This window comes from Mustela lutreola, chromosome 3 (assembly GCF_030435805.1).
Source record: "Mustela lutreola isolate mMusLut2 chromosome 3, mMusLut2.pri, whole genome shotgun sequence".
Taxonomy (NCBI): domain Eukaryota; kingdom Metazoa; phylum Chordata; class Mammalia; order Carnivora; family Mustelidae; genus Mustela; species Mustela lutreola.
Genome location: NC_081292.1, coordinates 1055005 through 1082190, shown reverse-complemented (window position 1 = coordinate 1082190; position 27186 = coordinate 1055005). Strand labels below are relative to the sequence as shown.

Sequence of the window (27186 nt, the reverse complement as noted above, 5' to 3'; positions counted from 1 at the left end):
GCTGTGGCCTCGAGGACGGAGCGGGGACCAGAGCACGGCTGTCTGACAGGAACACGGACTGGTCCTCCTGGGGCTGTGTCGACCTAACCCTAACCTTCTTCTGAACGGCTGGGTCAAGTCCAGGCACATCTGCTCAAGGCTAAGAGTCTGTCCCTGTGTGTGGGTGGGGTGTCCTGGCCCCTGAAGTGCAGATCCCTGGCCACTCGCGGGCCTCAGCCACCCACGGCAGAGGGGGACCCGAGGGCAGGCACAGGCGGGACCGATGAGGCCTCTTCGCCAAGAGCGTGCACAGCCGGGAAATCTGCCTTTCCTTGGTGGGAACCGCAGTCGGCCTTCCCCTGTGCGCCGGCAGGTAGACAAGGGGGGGTTCCGCCGTGGCTGCCCCTGAGAGGGGGCCCCAGGACTCACCGAACAGGAGGGACTGTAGTCTCAGAGCTAGGACCTCGGCCCCAGAGAATCTCTCGTGCCCCAGCCCGAGAGCGGAATGAATGCCAGGACAAAGCAGCCTGCGCCCCACACGTCCTCCATCCTGCCAGCTGGCGGGCAGAGGGTCTTGGGGGGCACAGCAAGCTGGGGGTGGGCACAGGACCACAAGCCGGGGGACGCACTGTGCAGGACACAGCCTGCGCTCCGGGAGGGTGGTGGGCACGACGGACCTGGGGCGGAAGGGGCCGGGTGCCGCCTGCCCGAGCCCTCCGCGGAGCCCGGGGCCTCCTTTCCAGAGCGCATCTCTGGCCGGCCGTGCCCTGCTTGGTGACGGAAGCGCGGCCATCACTCAGCCCAGGTTTTGTCTCCTGGGCGGCGGCCCTGGGGGGCTGGGCCTGCTTCCGACCTCAGCGGCCGTTACTGAGGCGAGCGTGAGGCTCCTGCCCCAGCCTCGGGCCCAGATCAAACCAGGGGCTCGCAGGACGTCCCCGCACACACCCGCTTCCTCGAGGGACACCGAAGGCGGACACCCAGCCCTGCCCAGCGCCCCCACCCTGGGAGCTGCGGTGCTGCCGGACAGGTGACTGGCTCGAGCCCCCAGGCCCGCACGGCCTCCCGGGACACCCCCAAACGGCCCTCTCCTTCCCTCTCGCAGCCTCCCTCGGGAGTCTGAGGGCCCCGGAGGTCGGGGACACGTTTCGTTAGTTCTAAACGGACACACCAGACCATACCCCCTGCTTCCACACCGACGGGTGCGCTCTGCCTGGCCCGCGTGGGCCTCCAGGACCTAACGACCTTCCTGCCTGAGCTCCGGAGCTTTCTCTCTGTCTGTGTCAGGTGAACCGTGCCTTCCCTGGCCGTAAACACGGACCCTGAACCGGCCTGACTCTAACCCCCGGCGGGCGGACCCTTACTCCTCGCTCGATACTCACTGCCTTATCTACCATCCCAGACTGAGCCAGACCACGGGCCAGGCCATGGTCATCAGGACTCCGTACTTGGCCCAGACCCAATTCCCAGACTCATACCAGACCCCTGTAACGCACCTGTGTTTATTTCACCACTTCCCCCAGGGGACAGGCGGGACCCCAAGAGAGTCCCCAGACGTGGAGGGACGGGTCTCAGCCCTCCAAGAGGTCGGCATGAGCCAAGGCCTCTCTGAGGACATGGCGTTGGGGGTTGGGTCTGGGAAGGCAAGAGAACGTCTGAAGACAGGCGTTCCGGGCGGAGGGGCCCGCCAGGACCCAGAGCCGCTTCCTCCCAGCACGTGCCCTCACTCTGCCCTCGTTCTGGCCCAGGGAGGGCCCTGGGGAGCCACCTGGGGCTCAGTCTGGAGGGGGCAGGAGGTGGTACCCCACACCTGAAGCCCACCTCCAGCCTCCAGTGGGGAAGTCAGGGGGAACCCAGAAAAGGTCTGGTGACCTTTCTGTGACGCGATGCACAGGAGTGTGGGGGCGATGGTGACAGGCCAGTGAGGAGTGGGACATGTGATGGGGGACTTTGGGCCACTGGGGAGGACAGCCCAGACAGGCGGGGGCGGAAGAGGGGGGAGGCCATACGTGAAGACCCAGCAAGCAGGCGGCCTCTCGTGGCACCAGCTCCCGGGGTTGGGCCAGGGTCACCATGACCCCCATCGGAACCCAGCTAGGTGCCAGGTGCCATCCAAACTGGGGGTGGGCACACTCAGGTTGCTGGCCTGAATGGGGACAGATGGGCCCACGCGGGCAAGAGACAAGGCGGGCTGCAGGCAAGATGGCGCTTGGACAGAAGGCGCCCCGGTCCTGGCTCACGAGGCTGTTGTGGCGGTGCGTCCCTAGCGAGGGAGGGTTGGAGCCCATCCAGGCCCGGGCCCAGGGGGGGGCCCTCAAGGGGAGCTGCTCCTGACCTGCCCCTGCCAGGACTGGCCCCGGAGCGGAGCGCTGCCTGTCTGCGACCCCGGGGACCCTCAGGCTGGCTCGGGCTCAGGCGCATTCGGGTCCCAGGCAGCCCCAGCGGCCTATGACGCTCCGGGGCTGGAATGGGCTGTTGGGGTAGACTGGTGGGGGCCGGGGGGGCGGGCTGCGGTGCCAGAGGCCTGGGCAGAGGAGAGGCAGGGGCAAGTTGAAGAGTCCTGGGCGGCGGGGCCAGGCCTGGGCGCGGGCCAGCAGCGCCACCTGTTGGGCGGACGCATGAGCCGCGGCGGCCACGGCGGGCTCTGGGTCACTCTGCAGCTGTCCCAGGTCTGCAGGAACAGGGCAGCTCAGGCAGGGCCAGAGAGCTCTCAGAACCACAACGTATCCCAGGCCCCGGGCTCTCCACCCGTCCATTCCCATCCGCTGCCACCTCGCGCCCCCAGCCTCTCCAGGACCCCACATGCCGGAGAGCGAGCTGGGCCCTCACCCTGGAGCAGAGAGTCCAGCAGGTCCTGGTGGACACGGTCAGGGCTGGTGTGGTGGATGAGGAAGCCTGGACCGAGACATGCCCGTGAGCGCTGGCCGCCGGCACTCATCAGGGAAGGGCCGGTCCGGCTCCCAGAGCTCTGAGCGCGAGGGACAGACACCAGGACTGCCTCACTCACCTAGGAGCACGGCCGCGCCCCAGCGCAAAGGGGTCTGTGGGCTCCGCAGGTAGCCCTGGGTCTGGCTCAGGAAGCTGGGGGTGTGACTTGGGTACCGCTGAACCTGGGGGCAGACAGGGCCATGACGGTATCGCAGGACCCATGGCACATGGAAAGCAGGTGGCAGACGTCAGCCCAGGGCATGGGGGGCCAGGGGAACCCCCAGGGCAATGCCTCAGGGCCAGAAGTCTTAGACCTGCGGCCACCTTGGCTGGGAGAGGGAGAAGACCGAGTTTTGGGGTAGTGCCTGGTGCATACCGGGCCAAGTGGGCAGCTGACCACACCCCATCGCTGTCACCGACCTCCCCCTACTGACCAGGCAGTGGCAGATGCGGCTTAGGGCCTCAGGGCTGTCATAGTGGGCCACAGTGACCGTGTCCTCCAGCAGGCCCCAACGTAAGGCCTGGTCACAGCGGGCCAGGGTCCACTCTGAACTCTAGGGCAGGGGAAGGGAACAGGGTTAGGGTCCACAAAGTGGCTGGAGGGAGCCAGGATGTGGCCAGGATGAGACGTGGAAGAGCCCAGGGCAAGTGGTCAGGAAAGACCAGGAACCCGGGAGCCCTGGACACTGGCACCTGAGGTCCTCGTAGAAATATAAGGAGCTGCGCAGGGTGGGCACGGGTGGGGACAGCAAAGGGACAGTCTTGGGGGGCAGCTGACCTCAGCGGCATCACGGCTGGGATCTTGCAGGCGCAACAGCAGAGGGATGACGCTCTGGAGCACCAGCTTCCGGAGGGGGCCGCGGAGCCCCACCCGGAGCCCGCCCCGGCCCCGCCGCACCAGCGTCCCGAGAAGCCCCACGGCCGAGGCGCGGACCGACTCCCTGGCCTGCGTGGGAGGGCGCGGACAGGACAGACGGAGAAGGCTGCGGTCACGACGGTGATCCGGGGGCCGGGGGGGGGGGGGTCTGGGGCGGGGGAGGGATGGGCCGGAACAGGGGTGGGGCGGGGTGGGGGCGCGGCCTGGAGGGGCGGGGCTTACGTCGTCCAGCAGCCGCGGTAGCCAGGGCCCCAGCTGGGCGCTCAGGAGGCGCACGGGCGCCCGCGGCTGCCGCAGGAGCCTCCCCAGCGCGCCCAGCGCCGCGTCCACGAGCCTCGCGTCGCCCTCGCCCAGCGCACCCAGCAGCGCGGGCAGCAGCCTGCTCCCGTGCCGCACCTGCGGGGGCAGCGACTCGTGGGCGGCCCCTCGCTGCCCCGGCCCGGTCTCCTGTCCCCCGGCCCTGTCCCTCACCTTCCCGCGGTCCAGCGCCAGGTGGCCGAGGCCCAGCAGACCCAGCCAGCGCACGGTGGGCTCGGGGTCGCCCTGCCAGGCCCGGAGCCGCTCCAGGATGACCTCCTCCCGCAGGAGCCTCGCCGTGGGCCGACTCTGCAGCAGCTGAGCGGGGGGGCCCTGCGGTCAGCGCGCGCGAGGGCCGCTTCACGCCGCCGGCGCCCCTCCCCGGCCGGGTGGGAAGCAGGCTCACCCCGGCGAAGAAGGCCATCGCCGTGAGGCGCTGCGCGTCGTCGGGGCTGCGCAGCTGTGGCAGCAAGTTCGCGAACAGGCCTCGCAGGTGGTGGTCCGCGTGGGCCACCATGGCACTGGATGGGAAGGAGATGGGGCGCTCTCTCGTCTCCCCTGCCGCCCCTGGAGGAGCCTCCAGCCGGCCCTGCCTGCCGCCCCCGCCTCTTCCCCCGCGCCCCCTCCCGCACCTGGCCAGCAGCAGGACGCCTTCTAGGTGGGTGTGGGCTCCCACCAGCCTCCTCCAGCCTCCGGCCTGCTCCATGCACGTGACTACCATGCGGCCACCGTCCCCGGCGAGCAAGGCCTTCAAGGCCTCCACCGCGCAGCTGGGTAGGGGCAGCAGCGGGTGGGTGGAAGCGCTGGGAGGGCACCGGCCCCGCCCCCCTTCCCTGGGCTGGGGCTGCGGGCCCTCACCTGGCGTGGCTGGGCGGCGGCCCTCGCTGCGAGGGGCCCCACACCTTCGGGGAGCCAGGGGCGCGCACGCCCCGCGCTAGCTGGTGTAGCTGCGTGACCAGCAGGAGCAGGAGCTGTGGGTAGAAGCCCCGCGTGGCACCCACGCAGCCAGACACAGCCAGCATCTCCCCAAGGGCCCGAGTGGCCTGCGGAACAAGCCGCCCGGCTCAGGCTCCGCCGCCGCAGAGCTAGGACGAGGCCTCGGACCCTTGAGGGACGTGACGAACGCGCCGGGCCTGCCGCCCTGGTGCCCCACCCCGGGGCCAGACCCTCCCACCCCCAAGGTCCACTCCCCGGCTGCGTGGGCCCCTCACCTACCGCCAAGGCCTCCAGCTGCCGCCCGGCTTGGTCCTTCAGCGCCCACAGCAGCTGGACCAGCACCTGCCCGTTCACGCACTGATTCCGGCTCAGGCTGGGCCACAGTTCAGCCACCGCCCTGGGGGTGGGAGCCGCTGAGACAGGGTCTGATGTGGGGAGTCCCCAGGTCAGGGTGGGAGGCAGCCCCGAGGACTCCAGCCTGGGGAGGAGTCGGGAAACCGACCCCAGGGCACTCCACCCACACACCCCAGAGGAAAAATTTGAGCTGCCCGGCGGGGGCAGATCAGGAATCCCTGGGGCCACCAGCAGGGCGACAGACCTGGTGTTGGGCACAGTCCCTGTACAGAAGGAAACCCCAGAGAACTTCTCCTGAGCAGAGTGACCCAAGAGCCAGGGTCGCTGGGGAGAAGCCGCCACCTGGCTCGCTCGTCCCACCTTGGAGCCCCGACCTGGGCTCCCACTGTGACCTGGAGGGGGAAGGCAGGCCGCCAGGCCATGACATCCCTGAGGACCCCCGAGGCGGGAGGGGTGGGGAGGGGACGGAGGACCCGAGTCGGGGCGGGGCGGGGCAATTCAGAGGCTCCGCCCCCGACCCACCGCCAATCAGGAAGGGGGAAGGAAGCTGCTTGGGGGCCTTGGGGATGTGGCTGCTGGCCTGGGGGAGGCGGGTTACCGGTCCGGGGACAGCGAGCTGCGCAGCAGCGCACGCACCACCTCCCGAGCGTGCTCCCGGGCCAGCGCGCTCAGCACCCGGAGGGCCGCCCGCCGGGGCCTCCCTTCGGCCAGGCTGGGCACCTGCGCCAGCAGCCGGCTCACCAGGGCATACACCTGGCGGGGAGGAACAGACGTCAGCGCCCTATGGCCACACCCCCGCGGGGCCGGTGCAGCCGTGCCCCAACCTTAGAACTCAACAGCAGGAGCTGGGGGCGGGGCGGGGGCGATGGCTCACCTGCGCCTCCAGAGGCTGGCCCTGGGCCTCCGGAGCTGAGGGCAGTGTGAGCTCTGTCGCCTGCGTCCCCACAAAGCCGGCCTCCTGCAGGCAGGCCGCGGTGTACGCCGCCAGGTCCGCAAGGGCCCCCTCCTCCCGGGAGCTCTGGGGGTCCTAGGGCAGGGTGGGTGGGATGGACCAAGTGCCCTGACTCTCCCAGCTGTCTTCCTCAGCGACCCCATCTTCCTTCGTGTGGTCCCTGCAGCCTCTCTTCCCACTCACCTGACAGGGTTCCTTAGAGGCCTCACATCCCGGGGCGGAGACGGCAGCCACACTCTTGGGATCCGACTCAGGTTCAAGCCCATGTGTGGGCTGACGGCCAAGGACAGAGCTACCTGGGGTCTGTCCCTGGTTGGCCTGGATCCCTTCAGCCAGAGCTGTCAGGGTTAGAGCCCCCACAGGGACCCCGCGGGACTGGCCCCACGCCCCCCAAGCCATGGCCCCCGGCACACCCCAAGCTGCGCAGCCAGATCCAGCAGCGCCCTCCGCTCCTTCTTCTGGGACGTCGTGCCGGGGCCTGACCTAGAAGCCAGCCCTGGGCAGGAAGGACCGGGGGCAGGTGTGGTAGCGCTTCCTGGGTGGGGGCTGGGGCGCTCCCAGACACACCCCCTGGTGTGCATATCCGGGGCCTGTGAAGGGCCTTCCTGCCCTTGCTGCTGGCAGTGAGTAGCTGTCCTGAAGCTGGAGTGTGGGGGTCGGGGGTCCCGTCTGCCCTCAGGGCCCCAGGGATGGTGCCCTGGGATGGTGCCCTGGGATGGTGCTTCTTTAATAAGAGGGGACCGGGGCCCTTCACCCTGACATCTGACCCCTCTGGGCTGGTGTGGACAGCCCTAAGGAGACCCCGCAGGGTCCAGGTCCAGACAGAGGTCAGGGCCCAGCCCTGAGCTCAGGCGCTGCCTGGGGCCCCGAGCTGGGCTGTCCCCACGGCATTCCGACCCAGCCAGACATCTTGGGGACAAGGATGGTTGAGATACGTGTCACTACCTCGGAGTTCAGGCGGGCCTGGGGTGGAGCAGAGCTGAGGGGGCGGCCCCACCGGCACCCAGGTGCCCTTACAGGGGCCTGCCACCGTCGGGGTGGGCCATCTGGGTCCTGGCCCGTTCTGAGGCTCCCCCTCCACCTGACCCTGGAGCACAGGGCTCCTGGGTCCTGGCCCGAGGAAGTGTGCTGCTGGGCAGCGGTGCCCCACGGGTGCCTGGGCCTGCTTCCGCCCTTGGGTGTTTGTGAGTCTGTATCTGTCCGAGCCTCAAGCTCCACAGGGCTGGCCTGACCGGGCCTCTGCCCCAAATCCTGTCACCCTCCCCCAGGGACGCGGACCAAGGCCCCACCTAAGCCTTGGGGTCCGGAAGAGCCAGTCTGGCCACAGATGCTTGAAGAGCTGACGTGTTCTCGGAAGCACCCCGGGAAGCCAGCACCCCGCCTTGCGTGCCCATGCCACCCGGTGCTGCCAGGGTCAGAGAGGCCTGGCTCCACCGCCCCACGGGACCGAGGACATCTCTCCCGGCTGGTTCTGGTGGAACCTGTCACCCAAGCCAGCGCACACCTGACCAGGTTCGTCCACACTGGAGCCGGACTGGCCCAGAGCTGCTCATCTCTTGGCTGGCTCTAACACACCCCCCGGGCCTTCCTCTCCTTGGTAAGGCTGCGGGGTCCGGAGCTGGCTTCCCCCAAGGCCAGCCTGGCTGGCCCCATGGCAGATGGTGGCGCCCAAGAGGACAGCGACCCACTGGTAGAGTCCTGCAGGGCGGCCTCTAGAGCGGCCACGGACGTCCGGGCTTCTCCTGGGCTTGGCAAGCATGAGGCGTCCCGCTGACCCCTGCACGGGGTACCTGTGGCCGGCAGTGGAATCTGGGGCCACGCCTGGATCTCAGAAATCCCCAAGACCCTCTGGCTTCCTCATCCCCAACCCGTGGCTCTCCCAACCTGGGCTCCTGCAGTAACCGCACCAGCTCCTAGGTGGGCACCATGAGCCGCCCTTTCCCTCCGGCCTCAGACCTGGCCCCACAGCCCAGCTGCACAAGTCTCCAACTGCCAGCCTCGGCCTAGCGCCCGGCCCCCCTCAGACCCCAGCCCCGGGCCGCCTCCCCACCCTGGCAGAGCCTGGGCCTCCCTGGGAGCTGGAACCCAGGTGCTGACCCCCGAGGGCAGCCTCCCTTGCAGAGCCTGGGGGTCCGGTGAGCGGCAACATGGGCAAAGAAAGACACATGACAAGGCGGGCAGGCCAGAGAGTGGCTCGTGTTGGTCTGTGGTGGCCCTGACCCCGTCGTGTTCATGAGGACCCTCTGGCCAGCAGGCTGGCCACCAGGGCCCGGAGCTTATCAGACAGCGCCACCTACAGGAAGGAGAGAGGTTGATGGGTGGCCACGGGGAATAGAGGGGAGGCTGGGGGACAAGGAGGCTGGGTGGGGGCGCATGAGGGCGGGGAGCACCTACGGGGTAGGGGGCAGGCTGCTCCAGCCGCTTGTGCTCCGGGCTCAGATGGCTCAGGGACAGCTGGGCGAAGGCTCTCGATTCGGCCAGAGATGGGAAGGGCTCACACAGCTGGAGGGAAGAGGGAAGGCCAGGGCCGGGTCCGTGGTCAGGGTCAGGGTCAGGGGCCAGAGCTCCACCTGGGTTGGAGCAGCAGACTAAGGGAGGAGGTGGAGGCGGCTACCTGTCCCCGCTGGACCCAGAGTCTCAGCAGGGGCTCCACACGGGCAGGCTTCACGGTCCAGGCTTCCTGGGCCCCTCGAGGCCAGACCCTGAGCTCTCGGCCAGCCTGGGGGGGTTGCTCCTCCGCCAACTGCAGCACGTCCAACAGCGGAGACCCTGAGCGTGTGCCGCGGGGACTTAGGGTTAGAATAACGCGGGGGGCCTGGGGACTTGAGGAGGACCACGGAGGCGTGGGAGGCGTGGGCCGGATCTCACCATCGGCGCGCAGGAGCCGGAAAGCGGCCTTGCTCCCTGGGAGCGTCTGTTTCCCGGGGTCCTCGGTCAGCTTCATGCGCGGCTGGCCTCCCACAGACACCAGCTGCAGAAATGGGTTTGCCGGACTCTCCTTCCCCGGCCAGTGGTCCCTCAGGCCCACCCCACTGGGTCCCAGATCCCACCCCGACCTTATAGACGCAGCCCAGGGAAGGCTGGCGGGGACACGTGACCACGCTGGTGCCGATGCCAATGACGTTGACCTCACTGCCCTGGACCAGGAGAGAGAAGGTGTCACGGAAGCCTGTCAGCGTCTGCAGGCCCAGGGCCCCCTGAGCCCCCCTCCGGCCCGCCCTGGCCCTACCCCACCTCCTGGGCCAGCCGGGCCAGCTCCTCCTCGCCAATGTTGTTGCTGACGGCGATGGAGATGGATTCCAGCCAGGGCGTCTGGAACCTGTGATGGGGGCAGCCCCTCACATGGTCCCTGGTGCACCGATCCGCTCTCCCTCCCCCGTTACGCACCCTCCCTCACACCTGACCGTCTGCCTCCGGCCACAAGGCCCCGGACTGTTGCTTATGAGCCCCCGGGCGAACCCATCCCTGATTTCCCTGTCAAGGTCCCGATGTCTCTACTCTGGCAGCAACGGGGTCAGACCTCCTCCCTTGGGGAGAGACACAGTGCTCCCTCCTCGGCCCCGGCCCAACGCCCCCGCCCCCAAGAGGATCTCTCCGTGGGCATAAGCCGCCCCAGGGGACTCACTGGGCAGAAACGGTCCTAAAGACCCTGCGGATCTCCTGGGCCTGCTGGAGCAAGTCACCGCTGTCCAGTCTCACACCCACCGCTCGGTAGCCCAGCTCCCCCAGCGCCAGGGCCACTGCCAGAAAGTTAGGGACACCGCTCCTGCCAGAGGAACGACCAGGTTCCAGGAGGGCCGCGGCTGCTCTGCAGGGCCCACCCAGGGGAGAACCTGGGCCTCACCTCTGCACACTGTACGTGTCCAGCAGGCCCTGAAAGGCCCGGGGGAAAGCCAGGGCATAGGCCACAAAGGCCGCCCGCTCCCCCCGGTGGGGCTCCCGCACCCCCAGTCCCAGATGGGCACACACGCGATCCAGCCACGCCTCCGCACGAGCAGCCAGATCCACTCTGGGGCCCTGGCCGGCAGCCGGGGCCAACGTCTACGGAAAGGGCTCAGTGAAGGCCGTGCAGCCCATGGGGCAGGGTGAGGACTGCCTAACCCCTGGCTGAGGGCTGCCCGCTCCCCACGCAGCACTGGGGCTACCTGCCGGGGGGGGGGGGGGCGGGGGGGGGGGCTCAGCTGAGCCGGGCCGACCACCTGCCTGTGCAAAGCTGTGGCCAGACCGTCCCTCCCTGGGCAAGGACTGGCTTTGGGGTCTGCTTTCTGGGGCGCAGCAGCGGGAGAGAGAGGTACTGACCGGGTCGGGGGGCACCTCGGTGCCCAAAAAGGACGTGATGAAAGAGTGAGCCAGGGTTCCCGCGACGGGCACGCCCCGCAGCTGTCCTGCCAGCACATTGCTGCTGCCATCAAAGCCTGCGCCAGGGTCAGGAGGGCGTCAGGTGCGGCTTCCAGGGAGCCCCCTCCTTTCCGGCCCCTCCCTCCCTCCTCGGGCTCTTACCGCCCAAGTAGCTATAGGTAGAGGCAGTAAGACCCCCATCAGGGCCCTGGGCTCGGCGCAGCCCCATCTCCCAGAGCCGCTTCTCGGGACCCGCGATCAGGCGCAGCCGCGCAGCGTTGGTGGCGATGAGGCTGGGGGGGGGGGGCAATGGAGCAGGCGACCCGCGTTGTTGGTCACGACGGAACCGCGGCCCCGAGCCCCCTTCACGGCCCCCCACGGTGGGAGCCGGGGGCGCCGGAGTGCTCTCCACAGCCCAGGGGCAGGCGTTGGGCTCCCCGGGCAGAACCACGCCCCATCCCGAAGACCCGCCCCCCGGAAGTCCCCTTGGTCCTCCGGGGTACCGGGCTGGGTCCCCCGCGTCCACCTCCGCTGGGCGGGGCCGCACCTGGCGTAGCCGACGAGGCAGAGGAGGGGCGTCTCCAGCAGCTGCACCACCAGGAGCGGCCCGCCCACCTGCAGCAAGGGCACCTGCAGCGGGGTCAGGGGGCCCGGGGGTGCGGTCAGCTCGGCGCCGCCCGGCGCGCTCGGCCCGCGCCCTCTGCCCCGCTCGGCCCGCACTCACGCCGGGGAAGGCGAGGGAGCCCTCGGGCAGGGCCCGCACCGTCACGTCGGAGCAGTCGACGGCGCGAAGGTACTCGAAGAAGGCGGGGTCCGTGTCGGGCGGCAGCACTGAGGCCAGAAACTGCACGTCTGGGGGGGACAGAGGCCCTGGTGGGCTGGCGCTGGCCGTGGAGGGCTCGTCGGGGGTCCCGGGAGGCTCGCTGGGCCCCGGGGGACGCGGGGCGGGGCGGGGGCTACCTGCGTCCCGCAGGCGGAAGGCGCGCAGGAAGCGCACGCAGTCGCGCAGCCCCGCGGCCAGGGCGAAGGCGCCGCCGAACGGACAGCCGCGGAAGAAGAGCTCGAACTCGGCCTGCTCCCGCGCCCGCCCCGCGCGCCAGTAGCCCAGCGCCATGGTGGCCTGGTAGAGGTCGGTGAGCAGCGGCCGAGCCGCCGCGAGCGCCTCGGGGTCCCGCTCCGCCGCCATCTCGCCCCGGTGCGCGGACTCTGGCCCCGCCGAGTCCCCGCCCGGCCCCGGCCCCGCCCCACCCCCACGTGACGCGAGGTCTGCTGGGGCCCCGCCCCCTGACCCAGCCTCTAGCCTGGCGGCTGGGCGGGACTTGAGAAGGTGCTCGGTGAGGACACGCAGGTGGTGCCACACTGTGGCTCAGGGACCAGTGTGGTGCGACACAGAGCAAGGGGCCGCTGGGCCACCCTCGGCAGGCACGCAGATTTTTGCCCCTCCAAGAATCCACCCTACAACGGGGACACCCTATACCCAGGCCCCCACCATCAAGGGGGGGCCCCTGAGGACACCAGTTCTGACCACAAGTCCCCACAGCACACACCCTTTGTCCCCAGCTCAGAGAATGGCTGTCTCACCAGGCATGCTGGCCAACAGTCCAGGGAGGGGCCGCCAGGGCCAAGTACTACCCAGAGAGGAGCTTGGCCGACTCCACAGTGCATTTATCCCGGGCCTGTCCAGGGTCCAGGTCGCCAGGGAGGGAGGGACCCACAGGCCACACAACAGACTGGGCAGCACACGAAGGGCCTCATCTAAGCAATCAGCCAGGCTTTGTGAGAAGCCTGGCTCGGTCTCCCCCAGGTCCCACTTGGGGGACCCATGAGTTAGGGTTAGACTGCCACTGGAACCTTTCTTCCCTGGGCACCTCTGCTCCCATGGGGTCAGCTCAGCAGGGAATGGAACCTAGAAGAGGCAGAGTGGAAGGGGGTGCCTCCCGTGCCTCAGATGGACCAGCAGCCCCTGCAGAGGGGGTGACCCACATGGTTTCTGGCTGCAACAGCTTGAACTGGGCATGCCCCTTGTCACCGAGGGCGGAGTGCAATCAGGAGGGCAGTCTGGAGATGGACAAGGGGCAGATGGAGAGTGAGGTCACACAGCCACAAGAACACCGTGCCCAGACCAAGAACGGGGAGGGAGGGGTTGGCCCCTGGGGTCACTGGTGGAGCAGCAGCAGGACCGGGGCCCAGCGGGGACACTAATGAGACGCAGGCCAAGTGTGAGGCCCGCAGCCGGGCGGTGCTGCTCACTGAACACGCCCTCCCCCTGGGGCCCAGACAGGACAGGAGCCAGACCGTGCGCTCTCAGTTTTTAATGTCTGTGGGGCCTGGAGCCCGCGCTCAGATCTTGTTGAAAGCAGCTATGTCGACGCTCTGCACCTGAGGAGGAGGAGGAAGGCCACTCATCACAGGGGGGCCCAGTCTCCCGAAGACCCACCCACTTCCGCCGCCCACCAGGCCACGGGTGTGCGCGGGGGCCTGGCCACTCACATGCTCCTCGAACTTGGTGATCTCCTCCTCCAGCAGGTCGGTCCCCACCCTGTCGTCCTCTACCACACACTGGATCTGCAGCTTGCGGATGCCATAGCCCACGGGCACCAGCTTGGAGCCCCCCCAGATCAGCCCGTCCAACCGGATGGAGCGCACGCAGGCCTCCAGCTGGGCCATGTCTGTCTCATCATCCCACTGCGGGGGAAGGGGGTGCAGAGGCTGGGGTCAGGGGCCCGCAGACCCCAGGGAATGTCCCGTTTCCCCCAAGCAGTCCAGGCTTATAGCCCACGGTTCCAAGGCACCAACGGGGCGGAGGCAGGGGTGGGCCACTCACAGGCTTGACATCCAGGAGGATGGAGGACTTGGCCACCAGTGCAGGCTTCTTGGCCTTCCTCTCGGCGTACTGCCGCAGCCTTTCCTCCCGCAGCCGCGCGGCCTCCTGGTCCTCTTCCTCATCGCTGCCGAACAGGTCAATGGCATCGTCCTCGTCGTCCTCCGCGGCAGTAGCTGCCTTCCTGCCGGGGGGCTCCACTTGGCGCATGGGGGACACGTGCTGCCATTGGGGGTGGGGAGGTTGAGGCCTGTGCCACAGGGGCCCCAACTATGGCACCCTCACTAGGCCTCAAAGACGCCAGGCCCCCATGGGGACGAGGGCCAGGAGCACCTTCTGTCCCCCCCACCCCCGTGCCCAGGCGGAGGGCCCCTGGTCTGAGAAGGGTCCTCACCTGGGTCTGTGGGGCTATGGCCCGGTGGGTGGGGGAGCTCTTCTCCAGCGCGCTCAACCGGGCCTCTAGCCGGCAAATGGCCTGCTGCAGGTCCTGCACCACTGTAGGGGCACAGAGGGTGTTGTGTTGGTCCAAGAGTGGGGGACCAGGGGGCAGGGGAGGGCAGGCGTCCCACCCGTTATGCTCAGGGACTCACCTCCTCGCAGGCTCTGATTCTCCACTTCTAGGCTGGCAATGCGGACGGCAAGCTCACTGTGATCCCCGCTGGGTCCGCTGGAGGCCCCAGGGCCCGAGCTCTGGAAGGCAGGGAGGTGAGGATGTGCCCCCCACCCCCAGCTGCTCCCAGGGTGCCCCGGTTCACACCAAGAATCAGAACCCCAACACGTGTGGGGGACCAGCTGGACACTAGGAAGCAGCTCCTGTTGGCCCTGCTCAGTCCACCTGCGGTACTCCAGCCCCAGTGGGGAGGAGGCCCTGCGAGCACAAACCCAAGCAGGAAGCACAGGGCTCAGGGGAGCCGGGCACGGGGTAGTGCCGAACCCACAGCTGGCTGTCACTGCCCATAACCCTGGGACAGCCAGGGCCCTAATGGGGCCGGCAGCACAGCTTGGAACTGCGGACGGCACAGAAGAGAGGGGAGGGCCCGGTGAGGGGAGAAAAAGAAGCTGTTCTGTGCCAGGGACGGACACTGCATAGCACCTTGCCTCCCCCAGGCCATACACCTGTCAACTGGCCCACGGGCTCAGCCCTTGAAGGCTCTGGCTGACCGCACAGCTGCCTGTCAGCCTCCCTCGGGTCCTTCCTGACCAGGAACTTGCATCACCTGACTCAGCAGGGAGCCCCATCTCAAGCCCACGTTACACCTCAAGGGCCGACACCCACCCCCAACAGAATGGACAGGAAGCCCCTCCATGAGGGCAAGCCCACGACCTTCTCCTGTGTTTGATGCACCCCAAATCACAGATGGGCTAATGGGCCCCCGGAAGGACAGGCTGGCAGGCGCCCGGCTCCCTACTGGGGGTCGGTGAGCAATGTAGGCCAGTGCTCTCCGTCCCCCATGACCCAGCAGCTCCCACCTCTGGCTCCTAGCAGAGCCGGCCAGAGGCAGGCTAGCCACCACGCAGCTGGGGCTGGGGCAGGAGCACCGGCACTCCCTGCCTTCAGCTCAACCCCTCGCGCCAGCCGCGGAAAGCTGGGCAGGGCTTGCCAAAGCCCTGGCTGCCGCCACCGGGCACATGGCCCTCTTTCCCGCCTGTGTCCCCAGCACTCAGCTCCCACTGCCATTCTCAATAGCACTTCCCAAGAGCGTCCGTCGCATGGGAATGAAATTCCGGCCATCCCCTCCTGTTCCCCGAGCCCGCACAGCCAGGCCTGGCTCCCCTCTCCTGGGGGCTCAGCACCGGCCGAGCAAATCCATCAGGGTCCAGCCGCAGGCTGAGGACACCAAGTGAAGGTTGCCTGCTGACAGGTCCCAAGGGGGCAGCCCCAGGCAAGCACCCCCCGCCCCCCCCACCACCACAAGGCCAAGGCTAAGCAAAGTGGCAGGCAAAACCCCGGAGACTGGTGGCTACTGCATTACCACCACCGGGCCCTGTGCGCCCCCCCAGGCCTCTCACTGATGTCTATGCCCTGGGACAACCTGAGCCAAGCAAGGACTGAGGACACTAGGCCATCTGGTACCCCAGCCCCAGCCTGAGGCAGCCCGAGGCCGCCCTGTCCAGTCCTAGTCTGTGACAGTGACAGTGGGCCACAGGGGACAGTGCCATCTTCCATCCCCATGTCCAGCCCTACCCCTGGCACCACGCACAACGCCCAGGAAGCTCTGGGTTCTAACATCCCAGCTCTCTCCAACCCAAATCCACGCCTGGGGATTAGCCAGCAAGTCTGTCCTGGGTCCCTATCAGCAGCTGGAAGGCAGGCCTCTGAAGCCCCCGCCACGGCCTCAGAACACGAGCTTACTTGGAGATTGGGCCTCCACAGTGGCAACCCAGTTACTGTGAGGGTCGCCCTGACTCTGACACTGGAGGGAAAGTAACGAAAACACACAGGAGAGCGAGGGCCATGCACATGCCCAGAAGCGGGCTCAGAGCCTGCTCACACCTTGACCTCGGACTCTAGCTTCCAGACTGAGGAAATCAAGTTGGTGTAAGCCCTTGGTCTGGGATGCTTTGTCACAGCAACTCAGCCCCCAAGTCCTAGTAGATGCCCACATGCTTTCCCCAAGACCCAGCAGTCAACCCCTCTCCCAGCCAAAGAGAGATCCCGCAGCCCAGGAACTTCCAGGGCAGCTGGCCCAGAGCTGCTTAGATCCCCAGGCCTGGCCTTCCGGGGGCTGCAGTCTGACATACAGGCCTGGGGCAACAGCAAGTGGCGGCCAAGCAGGAAGAAGGGCCTGGCGGTGGCAACACCCCCGGGGTTTGTCAAGGGCTATCCCGCTGATGGGAGCCAGGACGTCCAAGCCACCTGCCCATGTGCTAATTCCCAGAGCCGCTACAATGATGACCTCCGGTGGCAAAAGGGACTCTACCCAGAGGACAAAGTGGAGGCTCTGGAGACGGAGAAAGGCTGCTGGGGGATCTGGGAGGTCCCTGTGCCCGCGAGAGGCCGAAGAGAAGGAGACATGAGGAAGCAGGGGCTCGAGTCCAGACACAGCTGGTGAGAAGCCACGGGCCAAGGGATGCAGGCGTCTGCTTCAGGTTGGAAAAGGCAATGGAAGAAGTCTTTCCTGGAAAGTCTCCAGAAGGGGGGCGCCTGGGGGGCTCAGTGGGTTAAGCCTCTGCCTTCGGCTCAGGTCATGGTCTCAGGGTCTTGGCATCGAGTCCCGCATCGGGCTCTCTGCTCAGTGGGGAGTCTGCTTCCCCACCCGCTCTGCCTGCCTCTCTGCCTACTTATGATCTCTGTCAAATAAATTAAAAAAAGAAAGAAAAGAAATGTCCCCAGAAGGAACACAACTCTGGTCATACTTGGCTTTCCAAACACAGGACAGCATGTGTCACAAAAACATGACGACGTCCTGGCTCTGCTGGCTCAGGCAGGCAGAGCAGCGGGTGTGTCTCCTCCTAGGGACACAGCTGCCCTGCCGTGCTGGGAGTGGAGCTGGACAGGGCCCTGCCCTCTCTTGATCCCATCTGGGACCTGGAGGCCAAACCGGTGGCACGGCCCCTCTCCAGGCCTCAAATTCTGTCGTTTGGACGGTACACAGCCCGGGAACCCATCTCGCTAGGGAGGCGGGGCCCAGGGAGCAGGAGAAAAGGCTGCAGATGCCGCTGCTCAGGCTTCTCCCCAGGCAGGGCGCCAAGCGAGGCAGCTGTGTCCAGGCCTCGGCGTGTGGAGCGAGCGTGCCAGAGGCCACTGGTGTGGGCCCAGGGGTGGCCCAGAGCAGCAGCCAGGGAAAGGCGGGAGGGAGTCCTGGGCAACCCCCAGCTAGCGGCCCAGAGGCTCCGCGGGGAGGGCTCCTATGGGGGTGGGCGCCTGCCAGCACTGCACACTTTGCCCCGACCTGTTTCTGAGGGCCTGACATGCTCGGCGGCAGGGCCGGGGCCAAGGTCACACATGCCGCTGGGCATGAAGCCAACAGGGCCAGGCAAGCCCGCAGGTACTCACTCCGGCCAGGGATTTCTGGATGTTCTCTCTGGCTCTCGCAATGTCTCGCAGGATCACGCTGGCGCCATTCTCCTGTAGACAATGCAGAAAGAACTGGTCTTTTTTCTTTTTCCCCCATTAAAACAGCTTTAATTAAAAAAAAGAGAGAGCGAGACAAAGCCTCCGACAGAGAGCCAGCAAGAGCGGCACAGAAGGAAAGCTTGGCAGAACGGCCAGGAGCGCACGGAGTGTGCGTCTGCCAGAGTGCCACAGCCGGGACAAGGCCCGAGGAAGCCCGGGGCCGCAGGCCCAGCCCAGGCCTACAGCGTCCTGATGGGCACCGGTGTGTCCAGGGCTCTGAGCTGTGGTGGCGAATGGCCCATCCCACGCAGGCGCACACAAGCAGGCCTATCCAGGGCCACGCCTCCAAAGACCCACCCCCACCCCCAGCCTCTGGCCAACCCCCTTCACGCTCTGAGTCCACCCCTACCTGGTGCGAGGTGCCCGCCACAGGCCCGTTCATCTGCTCGTAGAATTTTCTTTCTGCATCGTCGTATTTGAACTTGTCAAACCAGATCTTCTCGTGCACTAGGAAGTTTGTGGCCATTTTCCTGCTACAAAGAGGAGGAGAAACTAAGACAGTCCGCTGGAAGGAAAAGCGGCATCCCTGAAGGCCCCAGGCCTGGCCGGCATGAGCACCCTGCCAACAGCCCAGATACCAAGGGTGGAGGGTGACCAGGGGTCCGGGTCAGAGCACGGTGGTCTTGGCATGGCTGAACCCCATCTGTAACCGAACCCCTCACGCACCATCCCTATGCCCACCCCCTTGGGTTCTCAACTGGCAGTTCCCAGGCTTGTCGCCAGTTTTGGAGAGCAGCCGCTCTCCACCTGGGGTGAGGAACTTCCAGGGTCCCCTGGGCCTGCCTTTCCAGCCACACATCTGTGCGAGGCTCAATTTATACGTCCGTCAAACAATTCACGTCAACAGACTGAATGCAGAAGCGAGGGGGAGAATCCCGCTGCCTCCTGCTGCGCGACACGCTAAAGAGTGACCGTCAAGCTCGGTCACTCAGCTCGCCGAACTGTCCTCACAGAAAAACCCGCAAGTCGGTAACCGCAACAAGTAACAAACTTTTCAATGAATAAAGTACTTCCAGCATTTCTGCTTTCAATGCTAACACGGCAAAAATCAACAGACACGAGGGACGCCCTCCGAGGTCCAGAGGCCAGGAAGCTTGAGACCCCCGGCTCTCTCCGGAGCCTCACTAGGCCGGCCCGCGGCCCTCCCTCCACTGAGCAGGGCCCCTCCCGCTCCTGACCCAGCGTGGCAGAAATGGACCCAATCTCACCAACTCTCTGTGCCAAGGCCCCAGGCTATCACCAGACCTCATCAAGTACACCCACGGTGACCTCGAGAGGACTAGGTCCTGGGACTGTCCACCCTCCACCCCTGTACCCCGTCAGGAGCAGCCAGGCCGCTATGCAGAGGTTCAGCTCCAGGATCCCTCACATTGCCGACGGGGACGCTCCCACACAGGGGGTCCCACACCCTGTCCAACAGCATGTCCAATGCCACTGAGGAGATGTGGGGTAGCCAAAGGGAACGCGGGGCCGGGGTGGCGCGGCTTCCCCGGAAGCCTGACCCACGCGGCCACCGACGCCCCCACGCCGTCCCGCTGCTGCGCCCGCAGCATTCCCTTGGAGCCGGTCATCTCCGCTGGGCCACCCGACTCTACCCCCGCCCTTCTCCAGGCCCAGGCACCCAGGAACCACCGCTGGTGCCACATGGAACCCTCCTGGGACAAGCCCTGGGTCCCCAAGCTAGAGGCGAGTAGGCCTCTTCCAGGGGTGTCCTTCAGACTCAGGGTGCTCAAGAGACAGCAGGCTTGTGTCCCAGACACACTCACTTCCCCTCAGAGATGGTTCCAGATGAGGGAGGCGGGGGTACGTGCCAGCTCCCATGTGTTCCCCAGTGGGGTTTGGGCCGGGAGCTTTCTCCATGCCCCTGCCCTGCCCTGTGACAGCCAGAAGGGCCTCTGGGAGTTGCCCTTAAGGGAAACCCTACACCAGACGAACTCAGCCCTGTGCTCACCCCCTCCCACCCCCTACAGCCCCAAACCTTGGGAGGATTTTGCTGCACAGCCTCTGGAGCTACCTCGGCCCAACCCACTCCTGGATCCCACTTGGCTGGGACCCAGCCAAGTGGGATCCAGGAGTGCTGGGGAGGCTGTGCCGGGATGGGGGTGGGGAGAGGCGTAGGCAGGGCCCCAGCCCAGGAACCCGCACGGCGTATTTCTCCTACTTGGGTCTCAGGCTGGGCATGGACGGGCCCAAGCGGACGCCAGGTCGGTGAGCCAGGGATGCGGCCTCGAGGCGCCAGGCCATGCGCAGGGCCTCGGCAGCGTGGTGGCGGCTCTCCGCGCTGTCATAGACGGGCTTGCTGAGCCAGGGGGCCTCGGCGTCCCGGTGCAGGAAGTACCAGTAGGGCACAGCAGACGAGGCCTCCCCGTCGACCCGCCGAGGCCCGACCCGCTTGCTTCCCATGGTGTTTCGGCCCCGCCGGTCTCTGCGGCCCCGCCGGGCCCCTTCGGCCGGGCCCGCTCGCTCCTGCAGACGCACCTTCCCCGGGGGGTGGCCGTCAAACATGGCTTCGTAGAAGCCCCTCTCGGCTGCATCATACTGGGGCTTCTCTAGCCACACCTCCCGCACCAGCGCCTGTAGGCTGCCCAGTGGGGACGGGCTGGCGGCCAGTGGGCTGGGCTGGTGGGCAGGCGCCAGGTCGGGGGCGGCAGCCTGCTGGCCCGTGTCGGAAGCCCCGGGCCGGCCACTCCCCTCGGCGGCCAGCAGCAGGGCCTGAGACCATTCCACAAACGCCCGCTCGGCCTGGTCAAAGGCAGACTTATTGGCCCAGACGCCCCAGGTCACGTGGTGGCAGGCCACCTGGCTTCCGTGCGCGCAGGGGCCCCGGCGGCCCAGGGCGGCTGGCTGGGCGGCCGCCAGCCTCTGGCGGTAGGAGCTCTCCGCCTGGTCAAACACAGGCTTGTCCAGCCACACGCGGTCAGCGGAGAGGCCCACCAGGGCCAGGTCGGCCTGGCCCAGACCGCTCTTGGGGGAGCGCTTCCTCTTCTTCTGCGGCAGCTTCTTTCTGTCCAGGCTCTTCCTGGGGTCACTCGTGCCGCTGCTGTCGGGGGCACCTGCCTCCTCGGCGTCCTTGGCCTCCTCCTGCCCTGGCCCGTTCACGGCTGGCCCCTCCGCCGGGAGCTGCTGGGTGGCGGCGGCTCGTGTGGCCTCCTGCTCGTAGCAACGCCGCTCGGCTTCCCCGTACTGCTGCTTGTCCTCCCAGACCGTCTCCAGGGCACAGGAGGCCTTCCCGCTCCTCATCTTCCGCACAGCGTTAAAAAGCAAGCACAAGAAGGCAGTTGCAACACAGCGGGCCACGGGAGCACGGCCCCACCCCCCTCCTCGGCCTGACTTGAGGGGCTGGTGGGCCAGGGAGGGCTCCCCAACAGGGGTGCCATGCGATAGCAAGCAAGGACCTAGAGTCAAGTCCGCGGGAAACTCACGGAAGCAAAGAGCAAACACATGTCTGTGCCCCCTTCACTGTAAGACTCGTCTTTTCTAAGGCACCCAGCTCTGCACTGGGTCTAGACAACACCGTTTCCCAGCTCCGGCCACAGACACCTCCTCTCCTAGAGCCTCCGCAGAGAGCTGCTGCACGACACACAGGGTGCGTGCACTTAATGTGATTCTAGAAATGACAACAGATCGTTCTTAGGACAAGCACGTTCCTCAAAACAAACACTTGTGCTGAAAAACCGCTCACTGCCCATCTGCACTTCTCACCAGACGGCCTTTGATTTTGCTACGTTCAGCCATGTGCCCAGAGCACGGCCAGTTTCCAGAGTCGCTCCAGGGCTCTCTGAGGCTGGCCGACCTGCCCTGGGGCAGCACACGCTCCTAGGGGAGCGGAGGCCGGAGGGTCTGTCCCGGCAGGGCCACATCGAGGAAGAACCAGGCCCCCTGTTAGCAGCAGCCGCCGGCTGGCCGCCCACCACTCTGGCTGTGCTTACAGCTTGGGGAGGCCACCTGACCCTCTCTGGGCCCTAGGGTGTCGTGAGGACGCCCACCCCTCCTTTCAGCACCATCTGACTCAGGGGCCCCTCCCCAGGCCAGCGGGGGAAGGCAGGCTGGGGGCTCTGGGTCCCATCTGCTACAGTGGACAATGCCTCAGCTTCCTCACTACAGGTGTTGCTCCCTCCGGTTTGGAGACCACGGTCATCTGAGCCACGGGTCGTAGCCACTGCCACCATCACAGCCTCTGGCCAGCAGCGGTCAAGCCCAGAATGACCCAGAAGCCAGTCTGCTCTTAGGGCGCACCTAGTGGTCTGAGCACACTCTGCTTCCAGAGGCACGGATGCAAGCGGCAGAGTCCTTCCAGCCACAGATCTGACTCCGGGCCCTGCTCCCCGAAAGCAGAAGGACCTCCACCAGCCAACCAACACCCAGGAGCTACTCTGCCCGGGGGCTGACCGGCATCCCCTCAGGATGTGGGGTCCCGCAGTGACCTATGTGGGGCACCCACATGCTGGGCCCTCATTTCCAGAAGACAAGGCTCCGCAGGGAGGACAGCAAACTGTTCCCACCATCTATACAGGGTCGACACCCCTTTCCTAACAAAACCAAGACCTGGTTCTCGTTACCCAGTGGGACACGTCAGCTGCCTAAACCCCACAGTCACCGGGATTTGGGGACGAGTCCCCCTTGTATTGTGAAGGGACATGCTGGGGGCCTCTGATGGCATAAGAGCCCCAGGCGTGGACAGAGCTCTGACCCCCGCCTCCTGCCCTCCTCCCCAGGCTGGCAACGGTACTCACCAAGGCCAGGCTGGCGGCAGAGGCAGTGGTGGGGGGCGGGAGCGGGGGCCCAGGAGGCATTGTGACATCACCCACTGTCCCAGAGGGGACGGCAGGCCGAGTGGGCAGGGCCTGTCTGCCCTTCAGCCTTGCTGGCAGCAAACCCCTGGCAGACCCTCACCAGGACAGCCCAGGGCTGGGCTGGCCGGACCCCTCAAGCTGCACCCACCAGACTGAACCTCCCGGGGCGGGGGGGGGGGGGGGGGGGCTGCCAGCCGCTACCGGCCTCACGTCTGTCCCTGTCTCCCGGCATCACCACAGGCTCTGCCCAGAGGCGGAAGCCGGCCAGCTACTCCTGGCCGACTCAGGGTCCCCAAGGCAGGAGCGGGCTCAGTCCAGGGAAAGCCGGAGACGCGCAGCCCTGCTGCCACCCTACCCCACGGGACCAAAGCCGAGCTCCAGCAAACCCAGCACCTCCGTGTTGCAGACAAGGAAAGGGAGGCCCGCCGGGCCCCGCGTGCTGTGGCAAGCAGACCAGGGGCTCCCCGGCTGCGGTGGAAGGGGCGCCGCGGCAGGGGACAGGGGTACTTACTTTTCCTCGGGCCTCCTGGGGCGGCATGAAGAGAAAGCAGCAAGGTTAGACACAGTCAGAAAGGGCAGCACAAGCAAGCCACAAGGCCGCTGCCGAGGCGTGGACGGAGCGGGCTGGAGGTGTGTGGTGGGGTGAACTAAGGTCGAGCACCCGACACGCCCACCACCCAAACCCCAGCAGGCGACAGAGTCCACCCACTCGGCTGCCCCTCGAAATGAGCACCTCTTGGGGCTGTCGCTATCCGGAGCCCAGGCAGGCCCTGGGGGACGCCTCTGAGGACCCTCCCACCTGTTCCGACCTGCGGAGAGGTTAGCCAGCACCCCAGTGGCCCCCTGGAGCTGCACAGGGACCCCTACCCAGCCCCACTGTTGTGCCGCCACAAAACCTGGCTGCGGGACAAGGCACAAGACAGCCACACGCAGACCTCGGGCCTCAGCAGCCACGGACCCAGGGCCCGTGCTGCATCATACCAGGCGTGAACAAGACAGTCCTCCTGTTGGGCACGCGAGGACGGGGCTTTCGCCCAATCCCAGGTGGGAAAACAGGCCAGGAACACCCTGTGCCCCACCCCAAACCCAACAAAGGTGGCAGCTCAGCAGCTGAGACAGCCAGACCCTGCCCTGCCCCGGGATCCCCCCAGCAGCCCCCTCACCAGAGCCCTGGAGAGCTGCCTCCTTTCTGCAGCAGGAACTCTGCCTCACATGCAGAGGCACAAAAGCATCAGGTCCCTGACAGACGGGGACTTCCGGGGACCCTCGGGATGTGTGTGTGTGTGTGCGTGCATGCCTGCGCGCGCGCACGCGCAAGCCCCCTCGTGTCAGACAGTGTCCTTGGGACACTCATGTCCTTGGGACAGTCAGCGACCCTGCAGGAGCACAGGCTGCGGTGAGCCCCTCCCGCTGGCCGTGTCACCCGGAGGCAGAGAAGCCAGTGTTGGGACCAACTACCCCCCACGCGGACGCTGGAGGACCAGCCGGCAGTGTACTCCCCTGCCCCCCTCTCAGATGCAAGAGCCCAGCCCCACGGCCTCCGTGCCCCATCTCCGAGAGCTCCCTAGAGAGTTCCCTAGTTCCGTGAAGAGCTGCGGAACCGGAAACCCATCTCTTGCAGGAGGAAAGCAAGTCTGAGCCTGAACGATCGCCTCAGAGAAGCCAAACACGCCTCTGGGCACACAGCGGGGACCCCAGGCTGCCGAGGAACAGGTGGGCCCCTCCTACCATCTCTCCCAACGGCACAGCCACGGCTCGCCAGTATCGGGGCGAGGCACGGGACGACTTGAGAACGCCCGACCCAACACACAGGAGGAAGGGCCCTGCGGCGTCCACCCTCTGCTCCTGTTAGTGGACGGGACTGCCAGTGTCTCCCTGTCCGCTCACCCGCCTGGCAATAAAGCTGCGTGGCCACCACTCGGGGCCCAGCCCCGGTGCCTCAGGACTCTGGCACTGCTCCGAGTGGGCGTGGTCCCTCTCAGCTGCCCAGGGGGCCCCAAGGGCTGGAGGTGCAGGAGGCCCCGGGGGATCTCACCCCACCCGGCTGCTGAGGTCTTCAAGAAAAGCAACCAGCAGCAGAGCTCATCCTGGCTACAGACGGGCCCCTCCTTGGCCACTGTCCCAGCCAGGCACCTTCGACACTCAGGACCACGTGGACTCAAACCCATGCTCCCGGCGTAGGTAGGCACAGCTCTTCTCAGAGGGGGGAAGGGAACCTGGCTGCAGACCCCCAAAGGACACCCCTGGCTGGAGGGCCTTCAAAGAAAGGGACAATGTGGCCCGCCGTGGCTGGGCCCAGCCAGGCACCAGTGCCTCTGAGAGCCTGGGTGACTGGGGAAGGTTTCTGGGAAGGGCTGCCCCCTCCCCCCGGCTCTGCCCTCTGCCCCACTCTCCCATCCCCCCCGGACACCATGGCACCAGTCATACACGGAAGAGCTCCCCAACTGTCCACCCAGGGCTCAAAGAGCCCATCTTCCAGGGGAAGTGGGAGCCGACATGAGGACTATGGGGAACGGGGCGGGGCTGTCTGCAGGCCAACTCGTCTCCTCTGGGCCCCCAGGGTCAGACCTGGGCTTCACCAGAGCGTTCCGTGGTACCTCCCGTGTCTGAGGCACAGTGCCGAGCACCTGGCATGTCCGAACCCGCCAGAACAGCCGCACACAGCGGAAGCTGCCCGGGTCGGCACCGCTCCACACAGAGGCTAGCTGTGCAAGGCAGGAATGCCACCCTGCGCCGGGGGAACCCCTAGCCCCACTCGAAACATCAACCTGTCCTGCTGGCAGAAAAGGGCCCCCCCCCATGCCATCAGACTCAGGGTTCCCGCCGCAGCTGCCCACTTCACCCCGGGCAGGCACAACAACGTCCGTACCTCCAATGCCACAGCCTGTCCGTTCTACTGTCCCAGCTGCCAGAGCCCGGTCTAAGCTACTCGGCCTGGTCCCTGCACCGCCTTCCCTCAGGGTGACCCCGGTACCGCACATGCTTCCCCAACCTTCCCGTAAACACTCGAGTCCTCGTGTGCATCCCGAGGCCTCCCACACAGTGGATCGAGAGAGTGGGGAAGGGGAGCCCCAATCAGGCAGGGGAAGAACTGGGGACCTGGGTCTCACGCCACACCAGCGCCACGTGACCACCTACTGGAGCACCTACATGTCCTCTTACACTGAGCACAGGGCTAGGGCTTAACCCACACCGTTGCCAGCATTTCTGCAGTCCCTGAAAAATACAGCGCACCAGACGTCAAAAATAATTTTTTGGTTTATCTTCCAAAAAAAAAAAATAAAATCAAGAAAGCTGCTGTCACAAAAACGTGGGTCAAGCCCATCAGACCACCTGTGCTGATCCTTGGTACCCTCACCGTGCTCCCCAGGAGCAACGCTGCGGAGGTGGCCCAGCACCAGCCCCTCCGGAGGGCAACTGTCTCCAGACCATCAAGGGCTCTCCCGGGGCGGTGAACCTCACAGCAAGCCCCACTCCAGAGAAGAAAAGGGTGGCCTGGAGGGCACTCCCCAGGTCTGGCAGGAGGCCCAGAACACGGACTGTCCTACGGCGGTGACAGGCTCATGTGTCAGTCACTCCGAAAAACGATGCCATCCAGGGGGCTGGGCCTGGAAGGTTCAGGAAGCACCAGGTCCCCTCTGAGGCAGCACACTTACAGGCTCAGGGTACCCAGAAAAGGTCGGGGTGTCAGAGCCGCTCCAGCAGACGCCTCCTCAGACGTGTCCCTCCCAGCCGCAGGCCAGGGTCAACTGAAGAGGTGCTCCCCCTGGGTTCCCGCCCCACCAAGTAAAGCCAACGACTGCCCTTCCTCCGGGGTGCACTTCCTTCTGGGAACCTGACACTCAGCCTCGCCCGCACCCCGGCTCCAGGGCTCCAGGAGAAGCCCTTCCCTCTGCCCCGCACTCACAGTGCCCTCGTCTCGGGGAGGAATCGCCCACACCCCTTCGGCCCCCGGCTTCCACGGCGCCTCCTGCCGGGGCCAGCCTATCCAAGTCATGGCTCCCGGCCGCTCGGAGAGCCCGGCGCGTTTCTTCCGAGTCTCTCGGCAGACGCGCCCTCGCTCTCTCCGCGCCACGAACCGCCAGGGTTCCACGAGGGCTGGGCCGACGCTGACCCCCTGGCCCAGGGCCGGCGCGCCGCAGCGACCCGACGAGCGCGCGCTGCACAGAGGAGGGGCTCCTGCCCCCCAGCCCGCGGCCCTGTCCCCCCACGCCCGCGCCGCGCCGGGGCCGAGGGCCTGCGGCAGGGGCGCCCGGCCACGTGGCCCGCGCGCCCCGCCCCCCTGCGCCCTGCGCCCGCACGGACGCCGCAGAGCCGCGGGCGCACCCCCGGCGCCCGCCGCACCCCCGGCCCGGCCCCTGGGGTCTCCGCGGCGCGTGCGGCCCCTCCGGGCGCGGGCTGCGGTACTCACGCCTGCCAAGGACGCGGCGACGGGAGCGCTCGTGGCCCGGGACGGCGGGGGAAAGGAAGCGGCGGCCGGGCCGCGCACGGGAAATGAAGCGGCGGGCCGGACCACGCCGCGGGCCGCGCACGGGGGAGGCCGCGCCCGCGCCCCGCCCGCCTCGCCGCCACGGCCCCCGGCGCGGCGCGACGCTCCCCGCGGCCGCCGAGACGGCAGGCACTGCGAGAGCACCCCGGCGCTCGCCGTGTCCCCGCGGGGCCGCCGCGGGCGGCGGGGGGCAGGACCGCGGCGCGCCCGACCCCTCCCCTGCCGGCGCAGTGGGCTCGTCGGGCCGGGGCGGGGCGGAAGGGCCCACGGGCGCCGGAGGACGCGCGGCGCGCGGGGCGGGGCCGGAC

At 67.2% G+C, this 27186-nt stretch overlaps 3 protein-coding genes across 11 annotated transcripts; all 3 read right to left on the bottom strand.

The window, feature by feature from the left end:
* Window positions 1-1464: 1464 nt before the first annotated feature.
* MROH6 (maestro heat like repeat family member 6) lies at window positions 1465-8307 on the bottom strand. Of its 7 annotated transcripts, none has more exons than XM_059168728.1 (15): window positions 6504-8299; window positions 6243-6395; window positions 6005-6121; window positions 5613-5760; window positions 5294-5439; window positions 4937-5049; window positions 4711-4848; window positions 4485-4599; window positions 4253-4396; window positions 4004-4177; window positions 3683-3850; window positions 3339-3458; window positions 2984-3086; window positions 2806-2871; window positions 1465-2647 (listed from the first exon to the last, which is right to left on the bottom strand). In XM_059168728.1, exons 1-15 carry the CDS (start codon window positions 6717-6719, stop codon window positions 2388-2390), a joined length of 2181 nt encoding a protein of 726 aa, XP_059024711.1. In that variant the 5' UTR covers window positions 6720-8299; the 3' UTR covers window positions 1465-2387. The 7 variants fall into 7 exon arrangements, with proteins under 7 accessions (XP_059024711.1, XP_059024710.1, XP_059024709.1 ...); XM_059168727.1 differs by having other exon boundaries at window positions 4937-5121; window positions 6243-6326; window positions 6504-8294; XM_059168726.1 differs by having other exon boundaries at window positions 4937-5121; window positions 6504-8293.
* Window positions 8308-8496: 189 nt separating this feature from the next.
* Window positions 8497-11897, bottom strand: NAPRT (nicotinate phosphoribosyltransferase). 2 transcript variants are annotated; one of them, XM_059168763.1, is made up of 13 exons: window positions 11619-11894; window positions 11383-11510; window positions 11206-11288; window positions 10821-10951; window positions 10620-10735; window positions 10165-10361; window positions 9946-10086; window positions 9555-9639; window positions 9377-9457; window positions 9189-9291; window positions 8935-9089; window positions 8715-8822; window positions 8497-8613 (listed from the first exon to the last, which is right to left on the bottom strand). In XM_059168763.1, the coding sequence occupies exons 1-13, from the start codon at window positions 11842-11844 to the stop codon at window positions 8551-8553; spliced, it is 1617 nt and encodes a 538-aa protein (XP_059024746.1). In that variant the 5' UTR covers window positions 11845-11894; the 3' UTR covers window positions 8497-8550. The 2 variants fall into 2 exon arrangements, with proteins under 2 accessions (XP_059024746.1, XP_059024747.1); XM_059168764.1 differs by lacking the exon at window positions 8935-9089 and having other exon boundaries at window positions 8715-8890; window positions 11619-11897.
* A 1058-nt stretch (window positions 11898-12955) lies between these two features.
* On the bottom strand, window positions 12956-26952 carry EEF1D (eukaryotic translation elongation factor 1 delta). 2 transcript variants are annotated; one of them, XM_059168745.1, is made up of 10 exons: window positions 26801-26885; window positions 22901-22915; window positions 19758-20836; window positions 17946-18069; window positions 17477-17548; window positions 14070-14169; window positions 13874-13974; window positions 13483-13701; window positions 13149-13343; window positions 12956-13037 (listed from the first exon to the last, which is right to left on the bottom strand). In XM_059168745.1, exons 3-10 carry the CDS (start codon window positions 20834-20836, stop codon window positions 12999-13001), a joined length of 1929 nt encoding a protein of 642 aa, XP_059024728.1. In that variant the 5' UTR covers window positions 22901-22915; window positions 26801-26885; the 3' UTR covers window positions 12956-12998. The 2 variants fall into 2 exon arrangements, with proteins under 2 accessions (XP_059024728.1, XP_059024729.1); XM_059168746.1 differs by lacking the exons at window positions 19758-20836; window positions 22901-22915 and having other exon boundaries at window positions 26801-26952.
* Between the last annotated feature and the right edge of the window lie 234 nt (window positions 26953-27186).